A 23,564-nucleotide genomic window follows, 5' to 3' on the forward strand; every position below is an offset into this window, starting at 1 on the left:
CTCTGCATTGTTTCATCATGTCTAATACTGTTGTTCTTTGTGTTGCAGCTTTATAGCATCAGTCTGTTTGTTATGAGCTTTATTAGAGTTGTTTGTATGCTAATATGCATAATTGTTTCAGTCTGTTCATTCTAAAGATTGCGACCTGACATACAAATTTGAAATATGACAGTCTCCATAAAATCATTAAAAACAATACAATCATTCTGAATGAAAATCACAGAAAAGAGATGGAAACTGGAACAAATGTGTTTAGCATATTGGGTTCAATCAGTGATCCCTTTCTCTGTAATGACTCGCACAAACTGACTCTACTAGAATCATAAATAAGCTTTCTTTTAATGTCAAGGGCTGGGTTGAGTCATTGGAGTATATGTGGACATTTTTACATTTCAAATAAAAAATATGAGCATAAATTGAGAAAGAAAGTTTGAACTATGCACAAAACCATTCTAAAGTCATAGTTTGCTTCACATTTCACTTTGAAAAAAAATATTGAGGGCATTTAAGTATAGGGAATCTGTTTTCTTACCATGTAGATCATTTACTGTGATGTGCAGTTTTAGCAACACTCTTCTCTTGTGCATCTGCACAGGCAGCTGTAAATCTGACAATGTCTCATATTGTGTTTTACGGCTGTGTGAATAGTTTTGACAAGTCATCATGCCTGGAATCATCATGTGTAACTTGTTAATCTGTAACTGTCTGTCTCTCTTTCTCCAGAGAATCCATCTGATGCTGATCTGTGGTTACTGAACAGTTGCACAGTCAAAAACCCTGCAGAAGATCACTTCAGGAACTCCATAAAGTAAGTTACTGCATGAAAGTTTTATGTGTATATACTTTAGGGTCTGGAAAATGCACACGTAAATTTCTGTGACTTAAAGGTAGGGTAGGCAATTTTTTATAAACATTTTTTGTTATACATGTGGATGTAACTTTGACACATATGACCTACCTAACCATTGTTGCTGACCATGTACACCCTTTCATGGAAATGGTATTCCCTGGTGGCTGTGGCCTCTTTCAGCAAGATAATGTGCCCAGCCACAAAGCAAAAATGGTTCAGGAATAGTTTGAGGGGCACAACAACGAGTTTGAGGTGTTGACTTGGACTCCAAATTCTCCAGATCTCAATCCAATCGAGCATCTGTGGGATGTACTGAACAAACAAGTCCGATCCATGGAGGCTCCACCTCTCAACTTACAGGACTTAAAGGAACTGCTACTAACATCTTGGTGCCAGATACCACAGCACACCTTCAGGGGTCTAGTGGAGTCTATGCTTCCACGGGTCAGGGCTGTTTTAGCAGCAAAGGGGGACATAGGAAGGTGGTCATAATGTTATACCCGATCGGTGTAACTTCTGGGGAAGTCTTAGGACCAAAAAATATTTATCCAATCATTGTGTTCAGTCAGAATGCAATGTATGGGATACAGGAGCAGTACGTGCTATTGTGATTTCACATATGCCGCGCTTGCAGTGCGCAACTGATGCATGGATGTATATCACAAACACAACATTTACTTATTTTTATTTCAAATCCAAAAGTTTGTCAGCATTGCGATTCTCTTTGTATACACTCTTTCATAGATGTCACATTTAAACGCACTACATTTAAACGTTTTATTCAATTCATTACTTTGTTTATATAAAGTAATACTTTAGATTTGTTATGTTGCTCACGCAAGTGGCAAAATATTTAAACATAAGCTAAAATAACAAATATTTTAAATTAAAACTTACAATAGACAAAAACAGTTGACTCTTGTCTTTTCTTTCGCCTTTAAATCTTTTTACAAGAAATCCTGCAGGTCATAAAGAACTGTTTTTCCACCTCCACGAAGAGACGAGTGCTACCCATAATGTCTCCTTGTTTACCTAAATGCCAGATAAGGTGTCATTTTCCGTGCTTTACCCGAGGCAAAAAGCCATGTGTATAGAATACGAAGAAAAATATGCACCGCATACGCACTGCAAACGGAGTATGTGTGAAATGGGCATAAAAATGTTTTTACACTAACCGGTTTGAGGCTGCCAGAATCCGCTTCCTTGACCATTTATTCTTTAGCTAACCCTACAAGGACATCATTACAGCTGTTGGTCACTTATACAAATCGATGCAAGCGGGAACACCACCTGTCAGCGTCTCTTCAAATTTCATTTGTCAGAGCGATTGATTGATTCGAGATGAGAGCACAGGAGAGAGCTGTCTGTTTAAATCTGATGTTCAGTTCTTCTGTAACATTACAAATTGCCAATTTTTTTTTTTTTTTTTTTTAACAAATTTACTCATTTAACAATACACGTGTCCAAATGGCCTCATGTAGGAATTGAGATGCAGCTGAAAACCCTTCAAAATAAAAAGAAAATATTCAGCTCCACGTAATCTTCAGTTCCACATAATTTCTGCCATTGTCATCTCTTGAGAAATACAATTTAACTTAAAAACCAAAAGCTCAAAGTCATCTTAATTGTAATGAATATGCAAATATTATTGAAATTATTCAGGGAAGAAAGAGGCCTTTTCAAAACCCACAGTTCTCTAGGAAAAGGGAAAAAAAAAAAAAAAAAAATCTCCATAAGAGAGGGAGATTTGAGAGAGCTATTGCTATAATGCAAATGCAATTACAGCTGCATTGAGCTGTGCGTCAAGCTGTGGCACTGGGCCTTTTGCGCCTGTTGTTACATTTCATTTACATATTGAATTAGTGCAGTGGCTTGCCAATTCAATCCCCCAACCCCTCCCTCCCTCCCTCCCTCCCTCAGAAAGGAACACACATACAGCATCTGTGGGCTTGGAGGCAAACACAAGTGTTACCACTAAGTAAACGCAAATCATTTACAAAGACAGAAAAAAAAAAAAAAAAAAAAAAAAAAAAAAGGAGCAGCTATGCCAATCAGGAGAGATTCACAAAAGAAGATTTTCAGTGTGCATATATAAACATTTAGATGAGTGTCTTTGGCATTAAAGTTGCAGTATGGAACTTTTGCCTTTCTATCACCATCTCTGTTTGAAATATAAAATCGCAAGTTACTTATGTTATGAATCTGTAATCACCACATTAGAACAGATCTGTCACTATCGATATGACAATAAGTAGTATGTCCCACATTAGGCATACCGGAAAAATTAAAACATATCTGAAAAATTAACATCCACTGCTTTTGTTCTGACCAAATGGAAACGTAAATGTTTTAAAATCATCTTACTGATGTCCTGACCTAACGATTGCTCAGTCAGATCAGATCACACATTGCAAATTAACTAGCTACCTACTGAGCCACAGAAATGTCTTACCTGTTCAGCAGAAAAAAAGCCAGCTCTGTGTCAGTCTTCAATCCCTTCATATCTTGCCGTTGTAGCCACCTTTCAAAAGCCATGGCGATATTTACTCTTGTTTTAGCATAGGCTCTGTCATGTTCCCTTTTTGACTGCAGGCTGTCCATAGTTTGAGGTATCTTGGTTTTGACAACAGGTGATTCTCCAGATTCCTTTCTAGATTAATAGCAGCCATCTAGATCAGACACACATTTTTCCCATGGTCATTAAGCCGGGACCCATATATTTAGGAATTTGAATGAAGCAAATTTATTTCTCAAAAATGGCTGACACACACAAGTACCATCCCACTTTACTTAAAGCTGCAGTCCGCAACTTTTTTGGGTTAAAAATTATCCAAAATCAACTTTTGAACAAGTACATAACCAGCCAGTGTTCAAAACTATCTAATTATCTTGTCTCGATTCACAACGGTTAGCTTGTAATAATGTTTTATAATAAGAGCGAACTGGCGGATTTCCACGGGAAATTCAAGCATGCAGCAGTTCCTCTGTGCGTCATTATGTCACGTCCGTAAACAGAAAGGAGTCCAGTCGAGAGGCTCAGTTAAATCATGTGAGGAAGCTGCCGGTAGCGGCATGTTTATAGCCTTTTCTCACAGCAGCTGAAATAATTAAACTTATCATTTTGATGACGGATTGTAATCCAGAAAGGTCAAAATGACAATCATCAGTGACAACTGGAGATTCACATGTAGTCAAAAAGCAAAAGACTTCGGACTGTGGAGTGGATACAGAAATTGAAATCTACAGGTAACGCTAATACACACTAAATACACAGTCACGCAGTGCTGATGTTGTTAACATTAACAATTTGAGAACAATATAACAGTAATAATAATTTGCACGGTTTGGCATGATCTGAGCTAAGCGATCGTTAGATTTAATCATCATTGACAGCGTGATTTATTGTAGGCTTTATGCTTTTTTCCTCAGTTGGTCAGAACAAAAGTGGCAGAAATGTTACTTACAGTACTTGTTCAGATGATATTTTCCAATGAAAATTCTTATATTGGTCATACTTTCAAGACGTAGAGTCTGTGATTCTGAAGTTCAGTATCCACACCGGTGCGGTGACTGACAGCAAACATTAGATTCATCCGCGCTGACGAGCTGTGCCGAGGCACAACGCACGTACAGATAACTGTTCCGCATATGACTGCAGTCGCATGTTTCAAACAGAGATGGCGACAAAGAGGAAAAACTGCGGACAGCAGCTTTAACATGCACATAAACTAACACTAATGAATAAATAGTATGATGTAAGGCTATTAAATAGCAGTCCTAAACTAGTTTTTGTTAAAGGTGCCCTAGATTATGTTTTTAAAAGATGTAATATAAGTCTAAGGTGTCCCCTGAATGTGTCTGTGAAGTTTCAGCTCAAAATACCCCATAGATTTTTTTTTTATTAATTTTTTTAACTGCCTATTTTGGGGCATCATTATAAACACGCCGATTTTATGCTGCGGCCCCTTTAAATCCCGTGCTCTCCGCCCACAGAGCTCGTGCTTGCCTTGAACAGTGCCTTAACAAAGTTTACACAGCTAATATAACCCTCAAAATGGATCTTTACAAAGTGTTCGTCATGCATGCGGCATGCATGCGTCGGATTATGTGAGTATTGTATACTGTTATATTGTTTACTTCTGATTTTGAATGAGTTTGATAGTGCTCCATGGCTAACGGGTAATGCTACACTGTTGGAGAGATTTATAAAGAATGAAGTTGTGTTTATGTATTATACAGACTGCAAGTGTTTAAAAATGAAAATAGCGATGGCTCTTGTCTCCGTGAATACAGTAATAACCGATGGTAACTTTAACCACATTTAACAGTACATTAGCAACATGCTAGCGAAACATTTAGAAAGACAGTTTACAAATATCACTAAAAATATCATGTTATCATGGATCATGTCAGTTATTATTGCTCCATCTGCCATTTTTCGCTATTGTTCTTGCTTGCTTACCTAGTCTGAAGATTTGGTTGTACACATCCAGACGTTAATACTGGCTGCCCTTGTCTAATGCCTTTTATAATGTTGGAAACGTGAGCTAGCATATGCAAATATTGGGGGCGTACACCCCGACTGTTACGTAACAGTCGGTGATATGTTGAGATTTGCCTGTTCTTCGGAGGTCTTTTAAACAAATGAGATTTATATAAAAAGGAGGAAACAATGGAGTTTGAGACTCACTGTATGTCATTTCCATGTACTGAACTCTTGTTATTTAACTATGCCAAGATAAATTCAATTTTTCATTCGAGGGCACCTTTAATACAATAAAGTTAGTTGGTATGAACCACCACAGTCATCAAAAATATAGAAAACAACACAAAGTGAAAATAAAGTGGTATTAAGTTTACTGAAACTACAGTTAGCATAGTAAATACACAGTACTGACATGAAGTGTCAAACCACATGGACATTGATCCTGATGAATAGAATAAACATCATACCTTCATGGACATCCTTCCAAGCTAACAAACAACTTACCAGTTATGTAGGTTATGTGCATCACGAGCACCGTATAATTTCTGACAGGACAGGAAAGTTTGTTTTTCTGAGGTGAGACTTTTTATTAACAAGTTACAAAAACAATGTTAGAATAATGACACACATTGCCTGACATTTCATCAGACAGAAAATACTAAATCAGGACAACACGTTTTTCTCGGGCACTCTTTACTTAAACTGTGTCTGACAGAAGAGTCAACAGCTTTCACTTCCATCTTTCAAAATAAGTCTCGCATCAGAAAAACATTTTGAATTACATTTTTGTTGTTTCTTTAACCACACACTCCGCATCCCACCCAAAATGGTCTTGCAACCCATCTCTTTCTTTGAGGTAACCCCGCAAAGAAGAATCTGACCCAAGAGCTAAAATTATAAATAATTTTTATATCTTTGCGAATCGGGGTAAGGTCGGGAGACTTTAAACATTTAGTTAATGCATTAAACGCAGCAAAACTCATCAGCAGTTCTTACCAAGATGGATTTGTGATGGTTTTATATTCTACAAGTTGTTTTCTTAGCTTGAGGAAAGTTGATAGTGCACAATAAGGGCAAGTACGTTTATACAAGTAGAAGTACATTTTGATGCGCTCAGTTCACAACTTTACATTGTTCACTCTTTTGTGTCGCATATATGTAGTCTGTGTGTGGTGGCTGGCACCCCACAAAAACTATGCAAAGATTCTTGTTGTTTGACTTGTTGGTTAATTCTCTGCTGCCTGTGTGTGCTCAGATTTGAACACTGATTTGGGACCACAATTGCCTCGACAAATTGAAATCCAGCTCACTAAGCTCACGTCTTCCTTCAGCTGTGTGTATCAGTGGTTTTGAACAGTTTTGGTGACTGAAGGTGTAATGTCCTATATGAGAGAGTGAACTCCCCAATATATGGTTCTATGTATGGCATAATTATTTTTATACTGATCTAATGATATTGTCTACCTCCTAAAAACCTTACAGTAACCCATCTGTAGTTGGTAGCTGTAGTGTTTTTTTTTTTTTTTTTTAAGTTCAATAAAATGCCTGGCATGTTTTATTTTTTTATTTTAAGCCGTTTGAATTACAGACGCGCCTGAAGAGTTTTTATAAACCCAAGTGACATTTGGTCCTTGTGAAGCACAGATACTAGTGTGAACGAACTGCTGCACAATCCTAAACTTCTGTTGTTTTCAAGCACGTATGCCAATTTAACATTCAGTGAGAAATGTTCACATGTTGCTTCACTATGACAGCAGAGTTTGAAGAGCGTTTACATTAAGCTTAAAGGCCTGTACACACCGCACACTGGGACAAATACCGCACACGTTTATCGCCAGCGTTTTTTGTGACATTTTTTGTGTTCATACCCAAGCGATTTTCACTGGCGATGCGCAGAGTGTGTGTATATGTGTGTATATGTGTGTATATGTGTGTATATGTGTATATGTATATATATATATATATATATATATATATATATATATATATATATATATATATATATATATATATATATATATATATATATATATATATACACACAACCGTATATTCACACTGCAAAAATGCTTTTCTTTCTGAGTGTTTTTGTGTTATTTACAGTACAAATATCTAAAAACTTAAATCAAGATGAATTTTCTATATAAGAAAAGGATTCAGATATTTAGTCTTTTTTTCCTGGGGGAAATCTACATTAAGTGTATTTTAGTGTATATCTATTACTAAGTACAAATTTACACTAACTCTGCCCACCAATGTCAGACAAGGTTAAAAACGATGCATGTGATGCAACTCCTTCAGTGGTGTAAGCAGTAGCGCATAAGGCATGTAGAACTGGTGCGAATTGTGACGCGATTAACCCAGGTTCGAATCTGCCTTTTGCCGAGCTAGCTCTTCTCCCTTTTCTCATAACATATCACATCAGAAAGGCATTTATTTTTTATAAAAAATGAAGAAAATGTTCTAAAAATGGAAGTAAAGTGCCTATCGAGGGTTTAACAATGATAAAAGTATTTATAATTTTAATAAATATAATAAGTCACACTCTATTATTGCATCCTGTTAATGTACAACAATACTGAGGTGCAAATATCTGAATCTGCCAGAATAAAGTATAAACAGCATCTAATTACTATTTACACTTATTGCAAAGAACTGCTACTTTAACATGGTAGATTTTAGCATATACAGCTATTTACTGTAAATAGCATCTATTGCTACCACTTAGTGTAAATAGCTGCTGCCTTATTTTTCTGACCCCTTTGGCAGATAATCATAATATTGGAGCTCCATTGATCATGGCTTTTCATAGTCGTGGTGCATTCGCTTAACTCGGAGTCAACCTACTCAGAGTTGATTGAACTAACTCAATTTAGCTGTTCTGAAACCAGAAACTCAATTTCCCTTCTCAGAGTAAGTCAACTCACAGTTCAATTTTTAACTCAGAGTTGGTTGAACCTCCTTATTGAAATGGACCCCAGTTCTGGAGATGCTGAGAGTGCGTTGCGTTATGAAATGCAGTACAACCAGAGGGGAACCATCAGGGCCCTCTAGGTTCTCAGAGAGGGCCTAAACTATTGTAAAAATAATATTTGCAAACTTTTAAATAATAGTTTAAAAAGTAAAAATGTTTTAATAAAAAGTCAGGAATTTATAATTTGACAATAAACATCTAAACATCTAAATCTTTTTGAAGAAATGAACCCTTCAAATCAGCCCATTCAGTTTTGTTGTGTAGATATCCATTTTGTCCATTTTAGGATTTTTCTGCCTAACACTTTTAGCTCTGTGATTGGTGGTCCAGCTGTGAAATTGCAGAGGGCCAAGCCATAGCAAGTCAAAGGAGAGATGGATTTCAAATGACAGGGAAATTGACCAATCATATCGTCCCTCTAAATGGGTGGGGCTTGTTATCAGTAAGTTTATGACACATTCCGCTACTGTGGTGCACACAATTAAAAAAAATTGATAGAATTGATTGATAAAATAGCTAGCGCCATTCGCTATAGAAACCGCAAGTAACATTGAGGAGGACATCATTGTTAATTAATTATCCACATTGATTTCAAGATAACTGGTAACACTTTATAATAACTCATGAATTATTAGTTATACATTCGTAAAGAGTTAGTTCTTCATTTATAAAGCATTGTCCCTACATTAATAGACATTATAGTTTATAAATATAGCTGCAAATGCTTTATTCTTGATTTATAATTTCTTAATTATTAATTATTACATTTACAAACCAGTTATTTAGGAGTTATCAGTAGTTCATAAGATCATTTAGAAAGTGGAAGTAAATGGTCAATAAACAATTTAAATGTACATTTATACATCTTATTATTTATACATATAGTAATAATTACTCAGTCTGTTAAATGCTTTAACAACACGTTCCTAATATAAAACAATTAGTAGTTGTCGGTTAACTATTTTTGTGAGCTCATCTGAAGTAAAAAGTAAACAGGTTTATGAAAAATAAACCTCTGCAGTATCATATATAAATAAAAAAATAAATAAATAAAATAAAAAAAAATGCAACAAAATAAATATTCATCAACAAAATAATTATTCATTAACAAAATAAGCAACAAAACTAACAAAAAGCAATGAAATGAAGAAAATAAGCAAAATATTTTATTTCAGTTTCATGGCTGAGTGAAAATTCAGTGCAAACAGTGAGTCACAAATTAGTTTTTCACAAATTTTTCTCAAATTTCACAAATTAAAACTTCAAACAGTTTACCCTGGGTCATTGTAAACCCTGGGTAAATCGGAATCTTCACGTTTCACACTGCTTGTACTTTACCATTCATTCCACTCAATCACTGGTGCTCAGAAAGCAAACTCTCAGTCTGAGTTTGGCACTCCTGTAATCCAGTGCTGGCACTGGTAAATTTGTAAATTTTTATTCAGCAATGTTTACACTTTATAGAAATTTATTTATAGATAACTGAGCCTTTAAGTCTCCAAAAGCTTTACGAGGCATAAATAGTCTTCACTTTAGATGAGCTCACAAAAATAGTTAACTGACAACTACTAAATGTTTTATAACTCCCTGAATTAATCATGAATCATGAATTACAATAGGAATACGTGTTAATAAAGCATAATTAACACACTGAGTAACTATTACTATATGCCTGAATAATATGTATAAATGTACATTTAGGGGCCGTTTACACGACACCATTTTCAACTAAAAACAGAAAACTTTTCATGCGTTTTGGCCATTAATTTACATGACAACGGCGTTGTGGTGGTCTGAAAACACGAACATTTGAAAACTGGTTTCAAAGTGCAAGTTTTTGAAAATGGTCTCTGTGTAAACAACAAAAACTGTGTGAATACGATGACGTCATGCACATGCGCATTATACGTGCAGTCTATCGTAGGGCTGCACAATTAATCGAATTTCTGATCACAATTACCATTACGGATGCCACGATTTCGTAATCATTCAAAGGCGCGATTACAAGGAAAAATATCCACTTACATTATTCTGCATGTTTAAGAGGTGCGTTTAGAGCATGTTACGTTGCGAGAGGTGAATCACGACTACTTCAGAATGTAAAAGGTCTAACCTAGCACAAAAGGAGCTAACGTTACCAGTGACGTAATGTATGCTGATAAGTCGAACGCACGCGAAACACCAGCACCCGCCATTATTAAAAAGCTGTGTACAGAGCCTATATATTTACTACACAAACTATCTCTACAAACATGAAAAACATGAAAATAGGATCTCTCAACCTTACGCTAAGGAGAAAATCCAGGGCGACTTTGAGCAGACCAAGCGAAACATTATGTATTTCTGCTAAGCTAGTGACATTGGGCATCAACCACATGGCAAATGCTAATACTTTTTCATGTACTGTCTACTTTATTTGTATAACATTTCTATATAATTACATGTTAGACAGGACTGTTAAACAGATCGTAAACTAATGAAGGCAGAGAATGCGAGCACTGTGTGCTCAGGATCTGTCAGAATTGTTCTCTCAGTGCTGTCAAAATAAAAGTCTGCTGCACCGTCACAATAAAAGTAACAACAACAAGCGCAGTTTACGTCACTTCAGGCAATAGGGGAACATTAGTTCTCAGGGAACCACACTGGTGGCTTGTTCCCATATCTAAGTTCCACAAACAAAATGCAAAAAGCCTCTATTATTATACCATGCATATGTTGACTTTTTTTAAAATTATTATTTAAAGAAGAAACCAAACCAATGTATAGTTGACTTTTGAGGTTTAATGCTATAAGAATACCAAAGAGGTTTGCACTCTAAAAAACTTTGAGATGCACAGGAGATGCTTATAAATCAAGAACAAGGCATTTATAGCTGTATTTATAGGCATTTATAGCTGTATTTATAAACTGCTTACTAATGTGTACTAATGCTTTATAAATGATGAATTGACTATTTACTAATGTTTAACTAATGATTCATAGCATGCAGTTATTAGAAAGTGTTACCGATTAACTTTTAAAGAAAAGCTGGAGTTAATTGGCAGGAAGACCTACACCAGAGCTTAATTTGGTGCAGAAAGCCAGCTTTTTGAGGCATTTCAACCCCAGCAATTATAAGATAGCCCTGCATCAACCAAGAAGCTTTACTGCTGGGATTGTTTGCTGTTTGGGTAAGTTATTTAAAATCTAATAGGTTACATGACTAATTTTATTCTGGCCGCCGCTGCCCTGGTTTTATATAGCTTATTTGAGAAAAGTCATTTTGCAGAATTACTGTTCAGTCTGTAAATGTACCAACTCAGCGACTATTATGTATTTAACTGTAATTCTGCATAATAGTTCATACGTTTATTATGGTCTGTTATATTCATTTAATCGGCTGCTGAAAAAAACACGATCACTGTTCACATGATGCGGAAGTGACTGTCGCTATTTTGCTTTGCTGTGAGTGCTGTCATGTGTCAGCTTACAAATTATGTTCGTTTTGTGTGTTGTAGCCTCTGTTTTGCAGTCCGGCCAGTTGTCTCCATATTCTGCTGAAATGCACACACTGATTGTGTGATGCAATTATTTGTAATGAGGATTAAATGAGGATTTATTACATTTTGTTTTATTTTGGTGATAACTCTCATACTCACTGTGCTGATTGTTTGTTGCATTTCTTGTCAAAGGTAACTTATGCATTACTAGGAGAGGACAAGGTAAGCTAGGCTGATTTTAGGCACATTTTGTTTTTTTCTCGACAAGGAAAGGGGATGAGAGGGTCAATGTTCACTACTGAGTACAACCAATAAATTTTGCAGTTCTCCATGCCTTTGCATTTGGTGTTTCTACCTGTGGCTGATGTTTACATTTTTGGCTGCTCTAACTTTGTAACAGTGATAAATAACTGTGTAAATGAGTGAGTTTGTGTTGTAATGAGATTTGAGCTGCTATGCAGCAGTAGCATGGCAAAAATATTGTATTAATCACCTATTTTAAAGTTTTTAATGCTTTAGGAGAGTGGCATCAGACACATCTTCTGCAACTAGAGAGAGAGAGAGAGAGAGAGAGAGAGAGAGAGATTTGATTTATTACAATTTATATCCTACTTATAAAACATCATTTAAAAATACCCCCCCCCCCCCAAAAAAAAAAAAAACAAATTATAAAAATTGAGCAAAAATAATCTCATTTTCTACAACAGAGCACAATACCCCTTCATAACACCAAATATCCTCAAACATTGCAATACATGAAATAGCTTTATAAAAACTAAAATCGATCAACAATCTTGACTTTACCATGGCACCAAAAATGGACACAAGATTAAATTCCTGATTTTGTTCAATTTTACAGTATCTTTCCTAGGGCTGTAACGATATGCGATATGAAACCGAAATCGCGATACGCAGGTCCACGAACCTGTATCGCGATGTGAGAAGGCAGAATCGCGACACACCCCTTCCAACTCCCAGAGTTATCCTTCCTGTCCAGATCCAATGCTACCACATTTTTAAATTACTATAAGTATTAGGGGTGTAACGATTTATCGTAGATGGTGTGTCTCAATCAGCTCTCAGTTCAGTAAGTGTTTCGGGCACACATTGAATCTTGCAAGCAGGTTTAAACGTTTGTCATGTCAGTCTCTTGCATGGTCGCGTGAGAAAAGTCGTGGCTTTCTTACACCGCAGTGCACAGCAACAGCTGTGCTCACAGAAAAGCAAAAGACGCTTGCGATGCTTTGCTTTAAGTTAGGGGCCGTTCACATATTGCGTCTTTTCCGCGTGCAAGTCAGTTATTATTTTCAAATGTAGCCGGGCGGCAGGCGCGCTCATAATGGGATCAACGCGGTTGCGACGCGCATGCAATTCTCAACTTCTCAGAATGCCGCAAGCGCACCTCAGGTCTTGTGACAAGAATCAACCGATCAGCTATGGCCTTTCCATAACAAAACATCAAAAGCTCAGCCGAACAGCTGATCATAGCTGATCATGGCTGTTTGTGGTGGTTTTTATATCTTATCTCCATCAATATATCTCGTAGTAAAACTAATGCAAGGGCTAGAAATCATTTATCCTTTGCAGAAACATCCTGATCCTCTTGGAGAGCTCAGTTCATGGTTGCATAGCAACGACCGACGCCACAGGAGCGCAAGCGCTTTGGAAAGAAGGAGAAGCGGTGCGGCCGCGCCTTCCACGCGTTTTTAGATGCGATATTTGAACGGCCCCTATTCATAATTCTAAGTTCATGTTAAATTTAAACATTTTTTTCAGTGACAGACAGCCCTATTCAATTGTTAATTTGAATACAGAAGGTTTTTATTAAAATTTTATATTTATTTATTTTATTGAAATGTGATCTTGTATGTACAACAAGGAAAATTATTGAAATTTGTTCATGTTTTTTTAATCTTGTTTGAATTTCAGTTTCATTTTGTTCAAAATATCGTGATACGTATCGTATCGTGAACTCTGTATCGAGATACGTACCGTATCGTGACCTGAGCGTATCGTTACACCCCTAATCTTTCCTACTCATGTATATTGCCAATTTACTTTTACCCAAAACAAAATTTAACAACTGACACAATTTCATTTTCAATTTCACATGAGCTTTATTAGCATGACTGTGAATCACAGTGTTGCCAAAGCATTAACATATTATACATAAATAATAAAATAAACAAACAAACAAACAAAACATATATGTATACATCATGTTACATGCAGCAATGCAAACAAATTCATCTTAGTAAATTAATAAATAAAGCAGGTCTCTAGAGAGTTATCCATCTCTAATTTTGTGAATGGCTAACACATATTTTGCAGCTAGTGTAGCTGTGTTATCATCTTCACCAAGCATGAAGGGCATTTTCTCAGTATCACTTAGTTCAATGAATGATGGAAATAGTGTTCCAAGTATGGAGAGAAATGTTTCTCTTGCATTGTGATATTTAGGACAGATGAGTAGAAAGTGTTTCTCATCCTCTATTTGCTGTAGATCACAGTGTCTACAGATCCTCTGCTCTCTCGCTGTCCATGTTTGTCTATGTCTTCCTCTCTCTATTTCTAGATCATGGTCACTTAATCTGTATTTGGAGAGGATTTGTCTTTCTTTAAATTGTTTGATTAATAAATAATTTGCCAATTTAGTGGTTCTATTTAGGGTCGAGTAACATTGGAGTTTATTTTGGATCTCAAAATGTGCTTTTAGTGATTCATCATGAGTATCTTTTAGATTTTTGTCAATTTCTTTAATAATAGTTTTGGGGTTGTAGCTGTGGTCAATTGGGAATTGAGTTTCATGGACAAGTTGAAGAGCGAGTGTGTTTAGAGGATGAGATTCTGCTGAGGTTTCATTGGCGAGGAGGGCTTTATATTGGACTGAATCAGGATCAGACTGATGGAGGTGATGCCAGAACTGAACACATCTCTTCTGGATCTCAATGTTCAGTGGGTACAAACCTAATTCAGCCCTACAGGCGTCGTTGGATGTGCTTCTGTGAACCCCTAAAATGTTTTTGCTAATTTCCAATTGTAGTTTTTCTACTGAAGTTTTATCCCAATTTCTAAAATTTTGTACTGGTCACCAAATTTCACATCCCCATAAAATAATTGGTTTAATTATTGAATTGTATAATTTTATCCAAGTTTTAATGGGTAATTTTAAGTGACCGCATCGTGACTTTATAGCATAAAAAGCCCTCCGAGCCTTTTCACTCAGTGTTTTGACAGCCAGACCAAAGCTTCCCGAAGCGCTGATGTCGATGCCTAGATAACTGTAGCTGGTGCTATGCTGTAGGACCTGGCCTTTATAAGTGAACTGGTGTTTGTTTGCCTGAGATCTGGCCTTTTTCTGGAACACCATTACTCTGGTTTTGTCCAGATTGACTGTCAGGGCCCACTCATGACAGTACTGTTCCAGCAGGGACAGGCTTTGCTGGAGACCCTCAGGTGTGCGGGACAGCAGGAGCAGATCATCTGCGTACAGCAGACATCTGACCTCTGTGTGGTGTAGAGTGAGGCCGGGGACGGTAGAACGCTCTAGCACTGATGCCAGATCATTTATGTAGATGTTGAATAGAGTCGGACTCGGACTCGGACCCTGCCTCACTCCACGTCCCTGCTGGAAGAACGCTGTTCTGTGGTTATTTATTTTTACTGCACATTTACTGTTGGTGTACAGGGATTGTATGGTGTCAAAAGTTTTCCCACCAATGCCAATTTGTAGGAGTTTGTACAGTAAACCGTCATGCCAAATTGAGTCGAATGCTTTTTTAAAATCTACAAAACATGCAAATATTTTTCTTTGTTTGTCCTTGATGTTTTTGTTAATAAGTGTGTGAAGAGAATAGATGTGATCGGATGTGCGTTGTTTTGGTAAAAATCCAATTTGTGCTTTATTTAAAATGTTGTGTGTGGAGATGTGTGTGACAATCCGGCTGTTTATGATGCTGCAGAACAGTTTTCCTAACGCACTGCCCACACAGATGCCACGATAATTATTGGGGTCAAATCGATCACCTTTTTTAAATATGGGGGTGATCAGTCCCTCAGACCAGATCTCAGGGAAGTTACCGGACCATAAAACCAGATTAAATAATTTAGCTAGAGCTTTATTCATGCTGGGACTGTTGAGTTTAAGCATTTCATTGCTAATGTCATCTTGGCCACATGCTTTCTTTAATTTAAGTCTTTTAATATGCTCTGTTATTTCAGATATTGTTATTAATTTGTCTAATGTATTTTGATCATTTTTAATTGTTTTCTCCAAGTCTACTAGTGTTTTCTTTATTTTACACTGAGACTGGTTAAGGTCAGTATGTTCAATTTTTTGATAAAGATTTTCGAAATAAGTTTTCCAAATTGTGCCACTCTGTAATGATATTTCTGATTTGGGTTTTTCAAGTTTTTTATATAGATTCCAGAAAGAATTTTGATCAACTGATTCATCAATTTCCTCAATTTTGGTTTTAAAATAATTTTCTCTTTTGTTCCACATTAGTCTCTTGTAATTTCTCAGACAGTCAGCATAAGTAAGCCGTAATGTCTGGCTGGATGGATCTTTGTGCTTTTTGTTAGAAAGTCTCCTTAGTTCTTTTCTGAGACTTACACATTCACCATCAAACCAAACATCCTTTCTTAATGTCAGTTGGTTTGTTTTACGTTTGCGTTGTCGTTTAATGTTAGATAGAGTTGCCAATGTTTTGAATATGTAATTTAAGTTTTTTGTTGCTAAATTTATCCCATTAACATCTAAGGTGAAATTAGTGGATATAAAGTCATCCAGCATTTTTAATATAGTAGGATTGTTTATGTGTTCTTTAAATTGTTCAGAGGTGGATTGGTTCCACTTTAGTTTGGGTTTCAAAGGAAACATTTTTTCAGATTCTATTGGATAAGTGTTGCTCCTTTCACATGGAGGTTTCAGGTAAAGCACTGTTTGGCAGTGATCGGAAATTGGGAGCTGAGGTCTGACTGTGAAGGCATTAATAAAATTTGGATCAATATCTATTATTGAATAATCAACCACACTGGTTCCTAATCTGGAGCAATAGGTGAATCTTCCTAATGTATCTCCTCGAGTTCTGCCATTTATTATGTATATCCCTAAACCTTTACAGAGTTTTAATATTTGCTTTCCATTCATGTTAACTAAACTATCATAGCTGTTTCTTGGTGTGATACTTGAGGAGTGAAACATGGTGTCATTGAGTATATGGTCATTATCTACAATATTTACATAATCAATTTCTCTCCCTGTTCTGACATTTAAATCTCCACATATGAGGATATTTCCTCTGGACTGAAAGTGTAACATGTCATTCTGTAGTTTGGAAAAGCTTTGCTCTTCATAATAGGGAGAGTCATGAGGTGGAATATAGACTGCACAGAGGTAAAGATTAGACTGTGATATGACAGAATTCACTTCAAGCCAAATAGTAGATTTTTCAATTTTAACAATTTTAATCGAATGTTTCAGATTGTCTTTGTGCCATATAAGTATTCCACCTGAGTCTCGGCCGCATTTTATTTTAGAATTTTTTGATGAAGGAACAACAATTTCCTTGTATCCTATTGGACAATGTAAAGTCTCATTATTACGACACCACGTCTCATGAAAGATACAGATATCCATATCTGTTATACTGCTGAGTACGTCTTGGTCTGCAGTCTTGTTACCAAAAGTAGAAGAGTGCAGACCCTGTATATTCCAACAACTGATTTTAAATGATTTCATGGATAGATTTTTCTGTAATGTGTGTATGTGTGTGTGTGTGTGTGTGTGTGTGTGTGTGTGTGTGTGTGTGTGTGTGTGTATGTGTGTGTGTGTATGTATACATATGTATAAGTTTGTGTGAGTTATACAGGTTATGTCCTCAGTCTGGAGCAGATGATGTTCAGTAGATGTCTTATCTGGTTGAGTTCAGCAGCTGCAGGGTTTTGTGGCTGTTGAACTGCTGCAGCGTAGCTCTTGTGTTGTGATGGAGGTCTTGTGGTCGCTCTGGACTCTGCTGGAGGACGGATGGTTCTTGCCGCTGTGTAGCTCTGGTGTTGTGATGGAGGTCCTGTGGCTGTTCTGAACTCTGCTGGAGGACGGATGGTTCTTGGTGACAGGTCTTCTCTTGTCATTGGAGTTTCTGTTGTTTCTTGGTGTGTTTCCAAGGGCTGTGCTTTTCAGCAGACTTTCACTCCTTGCTTGTTGAGATGTATATGATCATACATATGATGAGGCCGTATGTCTTTGTGATGGGCGAGGTGGACATTAGGAATAAGTGCACAACTTCTGGAAAGCTCCACATTATTTCCATGGATCACGTGAAATGGCACATCAGTGCGTGGTAGTAGTGTAGACAGAGTTATTTTAGCCTCTGGGAAACGTTGTGTAGCTCTGATCGCCACCTCTCTGATCACAGGAGCCACATGTCCCTTCATGGCCCTTAAATCATTTGTCCCTGTGTGGATAATGATGTGTTTATAGTTTTCATCCAGGTTTCTCAGACAGGATCTGAAAAGCACTTCTTGTATTTGGGCACCAGATTTTCTTGGTTCTCATATTTGGGAATAGGAGTTTCTCATTGATGTATTTCCCATTTGAGTCAGTCAGGATAAGAGCGTGTGTTTCTCTCGGGTCCTCTGCAGCGGAGCTGTGGATCTGGGATGCTGGATCAGTCGAGCAGTGAGACTCTTCCTCCACTGGAAGCTGTTCAGGTTGAGGATTTTCTGTGAGCATCTCTGGACACATCAAGGGTTTAGAAGACTCTTTAGGTGCAGAAACAGAATTGAGTTCTTCTTTCAGATTGTTGATGAGTTCATCTTTGGTGCGCAGTGCTGACTTCAAGGCAGAGAGCTCCTCCTGCATTTCTATTCTTACTTCTGTTAGTTGTCTTCTTAAAGTTGATTTTACTTCAGTCAGTTCATCTTTAGTTTGCTGAAATTCTTTTGACATTTCTTCTCTGTGTTTCTGCAGATATTCAACCTCTTGTCTTAGATTCTTTATGTCGATTGTCAGCTGTTCCATGTTGTTGTCTTTCAGGTGGGACAGTATCAATTCTTTTAGCTCCACTACTTCTACCTCCAGAAGTGAAAAATTGTCTTTCATTCTTGATATTGGAGATGGAATCACAGTTGCTGAGGTCACTGTCATCTTTTGGACAGATTTTCTTGGGGAGGCATCAATGTTCATGTCCTTGTTGTCATCTTCATCAGACAGCGCCAGCGTTTTTATATGTTCAAAATCTTCAATGAAGACTTTGAGAGCAGACTCTGATCCTTGGACCATGACAGTGCCATTTTGATATAAGTTCAGGGTTAAATATCTTGTTTCATCATTTTTTTCAGCATCTTCAAATGCTAAGATCTGTCTGCCTTTACAGATGCCTCTTTTTTTGGTAAAGGTGAAATGTTGACAGAAGGCAGTGTGCCATAAAGAGCCGTGTTCAGTGTAGAAGAGCAGGTTGGTCATGACACTGTGGTCTTGCTCAGCAAACAGTGTATCAGGCCTTTCCTTCATCTGCTTGTGTCTGAGCAGCTGCCTGGAGTGTTCGGAACTCTTCTGAGGGTAGATGAAGGGGCGGGGCCAAGATGATGCACTGGCCATAGTTGATTTAGAATGTAAACAATCAACTGAATTAACTGCCAGTTTTTTGTTTATTTTCTCTCATTGAGGATATAAAGAGAGAAAAATGAAAAAATAATCCAAAAGGGGAAAAATTACCCTCACTGATTTTGTGGAGGGGGAAAAATGTCTATAAAGTACCAGTTTTGTCCAAAATGCTCTCCTTGTGCTGTTCCTCTAAGCAAAAACCCAAAGAGATATGAAATAGCACAGTCTGTTCAAAATGTCCTCACCTCTTCCTTCTTGTAAGTTTTCTTCTTCTTATTTGTTGTTGTTTGTTGTTATCCTTTTCAACTTGAATATCCTCTTCTGCAGAGGGCTGTCCTGTGATTATCTTCTCTTGAACTTCCCTCAGATTCAGGTATGAAAGTGTAAAAAAAAAAAAAAAATCAACTGAATTCAACTGAAACTTTTGTCTTTTTTGTCCAAACGTTGTCTTATGTTGAATCTTCTACTTTTCTGCTAATTTGTTGATAAAATTATTCTCATTTTTCGTAATTTATCTGGAGCTCAACTCAAGTGTGACCATCTCTCACGGAACCCCTCTCTCTCTCTGTCATCTCCTTGTATATTTAACACCAAAAATAAACATTTGCATCGAAAATTCTTCATCAAAAGACTTAAACAAATTTTGTAAAATCTCAAATAACGGTTTAAGTCTATAACAGTGCATAAAAGCATGAAAAACGGTCTCTCTCTGAGAGCAAAAAGGACATTTGTCACTAACATCAGGATTCACCACAGATATAAAGGCATTCACAGCAATAATACAATGTAAAATTCTCCACTGCAAATCCCCAATTTTTTTAATTAATGGTGGCTTCTATAACGTTCTCCAATTTGGCTTAAAAACTTCATCCAAACCTAAAACAGTTCGCCAAGGAGTATCAATTTTTCCATCAAGTGCTTTTTTATTAAAATATTTAACACATGACTTGTACAATTTCTTTCCATTCACTTCTTCAAAATCCATGACCATTAATTTTTCTGATCCCAGAAAAATTCCACTAGACTCTTCTAAATTCGGTGAAACCAATAACTTTGGAAAAAAGTTCTTTGTCATTAGAAGTAATTTCTCCCATACAATATTTCCTGAGTAATTCAGTCTCAGTTAGTAGATCTAACCCCCAGCTTTAATGCCACCACCTCCACCTCCATAAGATCTGGTCCAGCCAAACTTATTAGTTGATGAAGATTTAACACTTTAGCCTTTATAAAGGCTTCAGTCAATGAAACTGATTCTCTAGTTATGTCCAGTCTTGCACCATAAACCAGTGGCTCTTCCAGAAGCCAGTACAAGGATGTGAGATTGTTTGTCCTTTGGAGTTTAAAAAGACTCCATACTTTAAAAAGGTTCCGATAAAAAACTGGAAGATTCACCAAATTCAGAGTTTTTGGATCCAATAAAAATAAGGATTTATCCATGTTTAGACCTGCAATAGTTTTTAAAATAGCACTTGCCACTGGTCTCCAAGTTACTGACTTTGGACCTGTCAGGAAACGTTGTATAAATTGTACTCGAAAAGTTGCCGTCCTGCTTTGCAAATGCACAAGTCCTTGTCCACCCTCTTCTTTTGGTAAGTACAAGATGTTATGGACCACCCAGTGCTTTTTGTCCCAAAAGAAGTCTATCAACATCGATTGGATCTTAGCAAGAAAGAGTGGTGGTGGGTCAATATGAGTCAGCTGATGCCAAAAAGATGAAGCAACAAGGTTATTGATGATAAGGGTTCAACCCCTATAAGACAGTGTTTGCTTAATCCACTTCCATTTATCCAAACGGCCCTTTATTTTCTCAATCATCCCTTCCCAATTTTTTAACTGAAAAGACTCATCTCCCAAATACACTCCCAAGTACTTTAAACCATCTCTTCTCCATGTTAGTCCATCTGGGAATTTGGGGGTTGTTGTTGCCCACTCTCCCACCAAAACAGCTTCACTTTTTACCCAGTTAACTTTAGCAGCTGATATCATTTGAAAATCTTCCAAAATTTTCATTAAAATACTCACATCATTTTGTTCTTTTACAAACACAATTACATCATCAGCATAGGCTGATAGAACAAAAGTACCTTCACAACTCATCAAAGAAATGCCTTTTAAGACCGATCTTAATTTATGCAAAAGTGGTTCTATTGCCAAGGTATAGAGCATACCTGATAAAGAACAACCTTGCCTTACTCCACGCTGAACTTTTAAAAGGAAAACACAAGCCACCATTAAATTTCAACATACTCTCGATGTCATTAATAATTGAATATAGCCTGTAAAGCCTGAATTAAAACCAAAGGCATCTAAAGTCTTCTATAAATAATCATGCTCTACGCGGTCAAATGTCTTTTCTTGATCAAGGGAAATCAAGCCAAAATTTACACCACAAATTTTTGAAAAATCTATCAAATCTCGAATTAAAAAAATGTTATCAAATATAGATCTACCAGGCACACAGTAGGATTGGTGAGGATTAATTATATCATCTAAAACTTTCCCTAATCTAATCGCCAACACTTTGGACAGGATTTTATAGAGCACAGTAATGACACTGGTCTCCAGTTCTTAATCTCACTCAAATCTCCTTTCTTCGGGAGGAGAGTGAGAACTGCTCTCCGACTACTCATTAGTAAAAAAACACTAACTAAACTATTGCTAAGAACCTCTAGCAAGTCCTCTCCTAAAATGCCCCAGTATGCTTTATAAAATTCAAAAGGAATCCCATCTATCCCTGGAACTTTCCCATTCTCCATACTCTGGAGAGCTTCATACAATTCTTTTAAAGTAATAACTTTACTGAGATTAGCATTGGCACTTTCTGAAAGTTTTGGCAGATTTTCAAAAAAAGTATGATTAAAATCTTGATCTGCCTTATGATCAGAACTGTAAAGATTTTTATAGAATGTTACTGCTCTTTTTCTCATTTCAACTGGGTCTGATAACAGGGCCCCAGTTTCTGAGCGTAAATTTTGTATATACCGTCTTTGACCATTTTTTTTTTTCTAATCCAAAAAAAAACTTTGATGGAACATCCATCTGCTCCACATTCTGGAAACGTGATCTGCCCAATGCCCCTTGTGCCTTTCTTTTATATAAATCAGATAAGGCCAATCTTTTCAAAAAAAAAAAAAAAAGTCTAAATGGTCTTGATTCCGTTTCTTGAATTAAAACTTGAGCTTCTAAGATTTCATTTTCTAACTTCTTTATTGACTTAGTTAATTTGTTTGTGACATTTAGAGTATATTGTTGACATAATAGCTTAATACTTACTTTCCCAATGTCCCACCATTCTTGTAAAGAAGTAAATTGATATTTTTGTCCTCTAAAAGACTCCCAATAAAATTTAAGAACATCCTTAAATTGTAAATCTGACAACAAAGTCACATTAAAAACCGTCCTTCGGATGAGACGTTAAACCGAGGTCCTGACTCTCTGTGGTCATTAAAAATCCCATGGCACTTCTCGTAAAGAGTAGGGGTGTAACCCCGGTGTCCTGGCCAAATTCCCTCCATAGGCCCTTACCAATCACGGCCTCCTAATAATCCCCATCCATTGAATTGGCTCTTTCACTCTCTCTCCTCTCCACCTTCAGCTGGTGTGTGGTGAGCGCACTGGCGCCGTTGTACTGTGGCTGCCGTCGCATCATCCAAGTGGATGCTGCACACTGGTGGTGGATGAGGAGAGACCCCTGATATGATTGTAAAGCGCTTTGGGTGTACAGTAGTACATATGAAAGCGCTATATAAATGCCTCATTCATTCATTCATTCATTCATTCATTCATAAAATGCCAATAAGGACTTTTTAACTTAACAGAACTTACAACCATTTTACACACCACCAAACTATGGTCAGAAAAACCTACTGGAACAATCGAGCCACTTATAAAGAAACTAAAATGATGTTTGAAAACATAAAATCTATCTAAACCTGCCATTGACAACAAATTGTCACGAGCGTGTGTCCATGTATATTGTTTAACATTCTGATTAAAATTCCTCCATACATCACATAGCTCATTCGCTTCTATCATTTGTACCAATTTTCGGCGTGAAGCCATATGTGGCTCTACATGATTCCTATCAATGTTTCTTTCAACACAATTAAAATCTCCTCCCAAAAGCAAAAAAATCCCCATTATCACACTTTTCTATTACTGTATTC

The 23,564-nt window shown here is 36.8% G+C and overlaps 1 protein-coding gene across 2 annotated transcripts in view; it reads left to right on the forward strand.

Annotated features, from left to right (window-relative positions):
* The window catches only part of cdkal1 (CDK5 regulatory subunit associated protein 1-like 1), a 491,748-nt gene that overhangs the window by 82,424 nt on the left and 385,760 nt on the right, over positions 1 to 23,564 (forward strand). For both annotated transcript variants that reach the window (XM_048183562.1, XM_048183561.1), the window contains exon 4: positions 724 to 808. In XM_048183562.1, coding sequence (XP_048039519.1) covers positions 724 to 808 — 85 coding nt within the window. The remainder of the gene's footprint in view (positions 1 to 723; positions 809 to 23,564) is intronic.

Source organism: Megalobrama amblycephala, linkage group LG3, assembly GCF_018812025.1.
Source record: "Megalobrama amblycephala isolate DHTTF-2021 linkage group LG3, ASM1881202v1, whole genome shotgun sequence".
NCBI lineage: Eukaryota > Metazoa > Chordata > Actinopteri > Cypriniformes > Xenocyprididae > Megalobrama > Megalobrama amblycephala.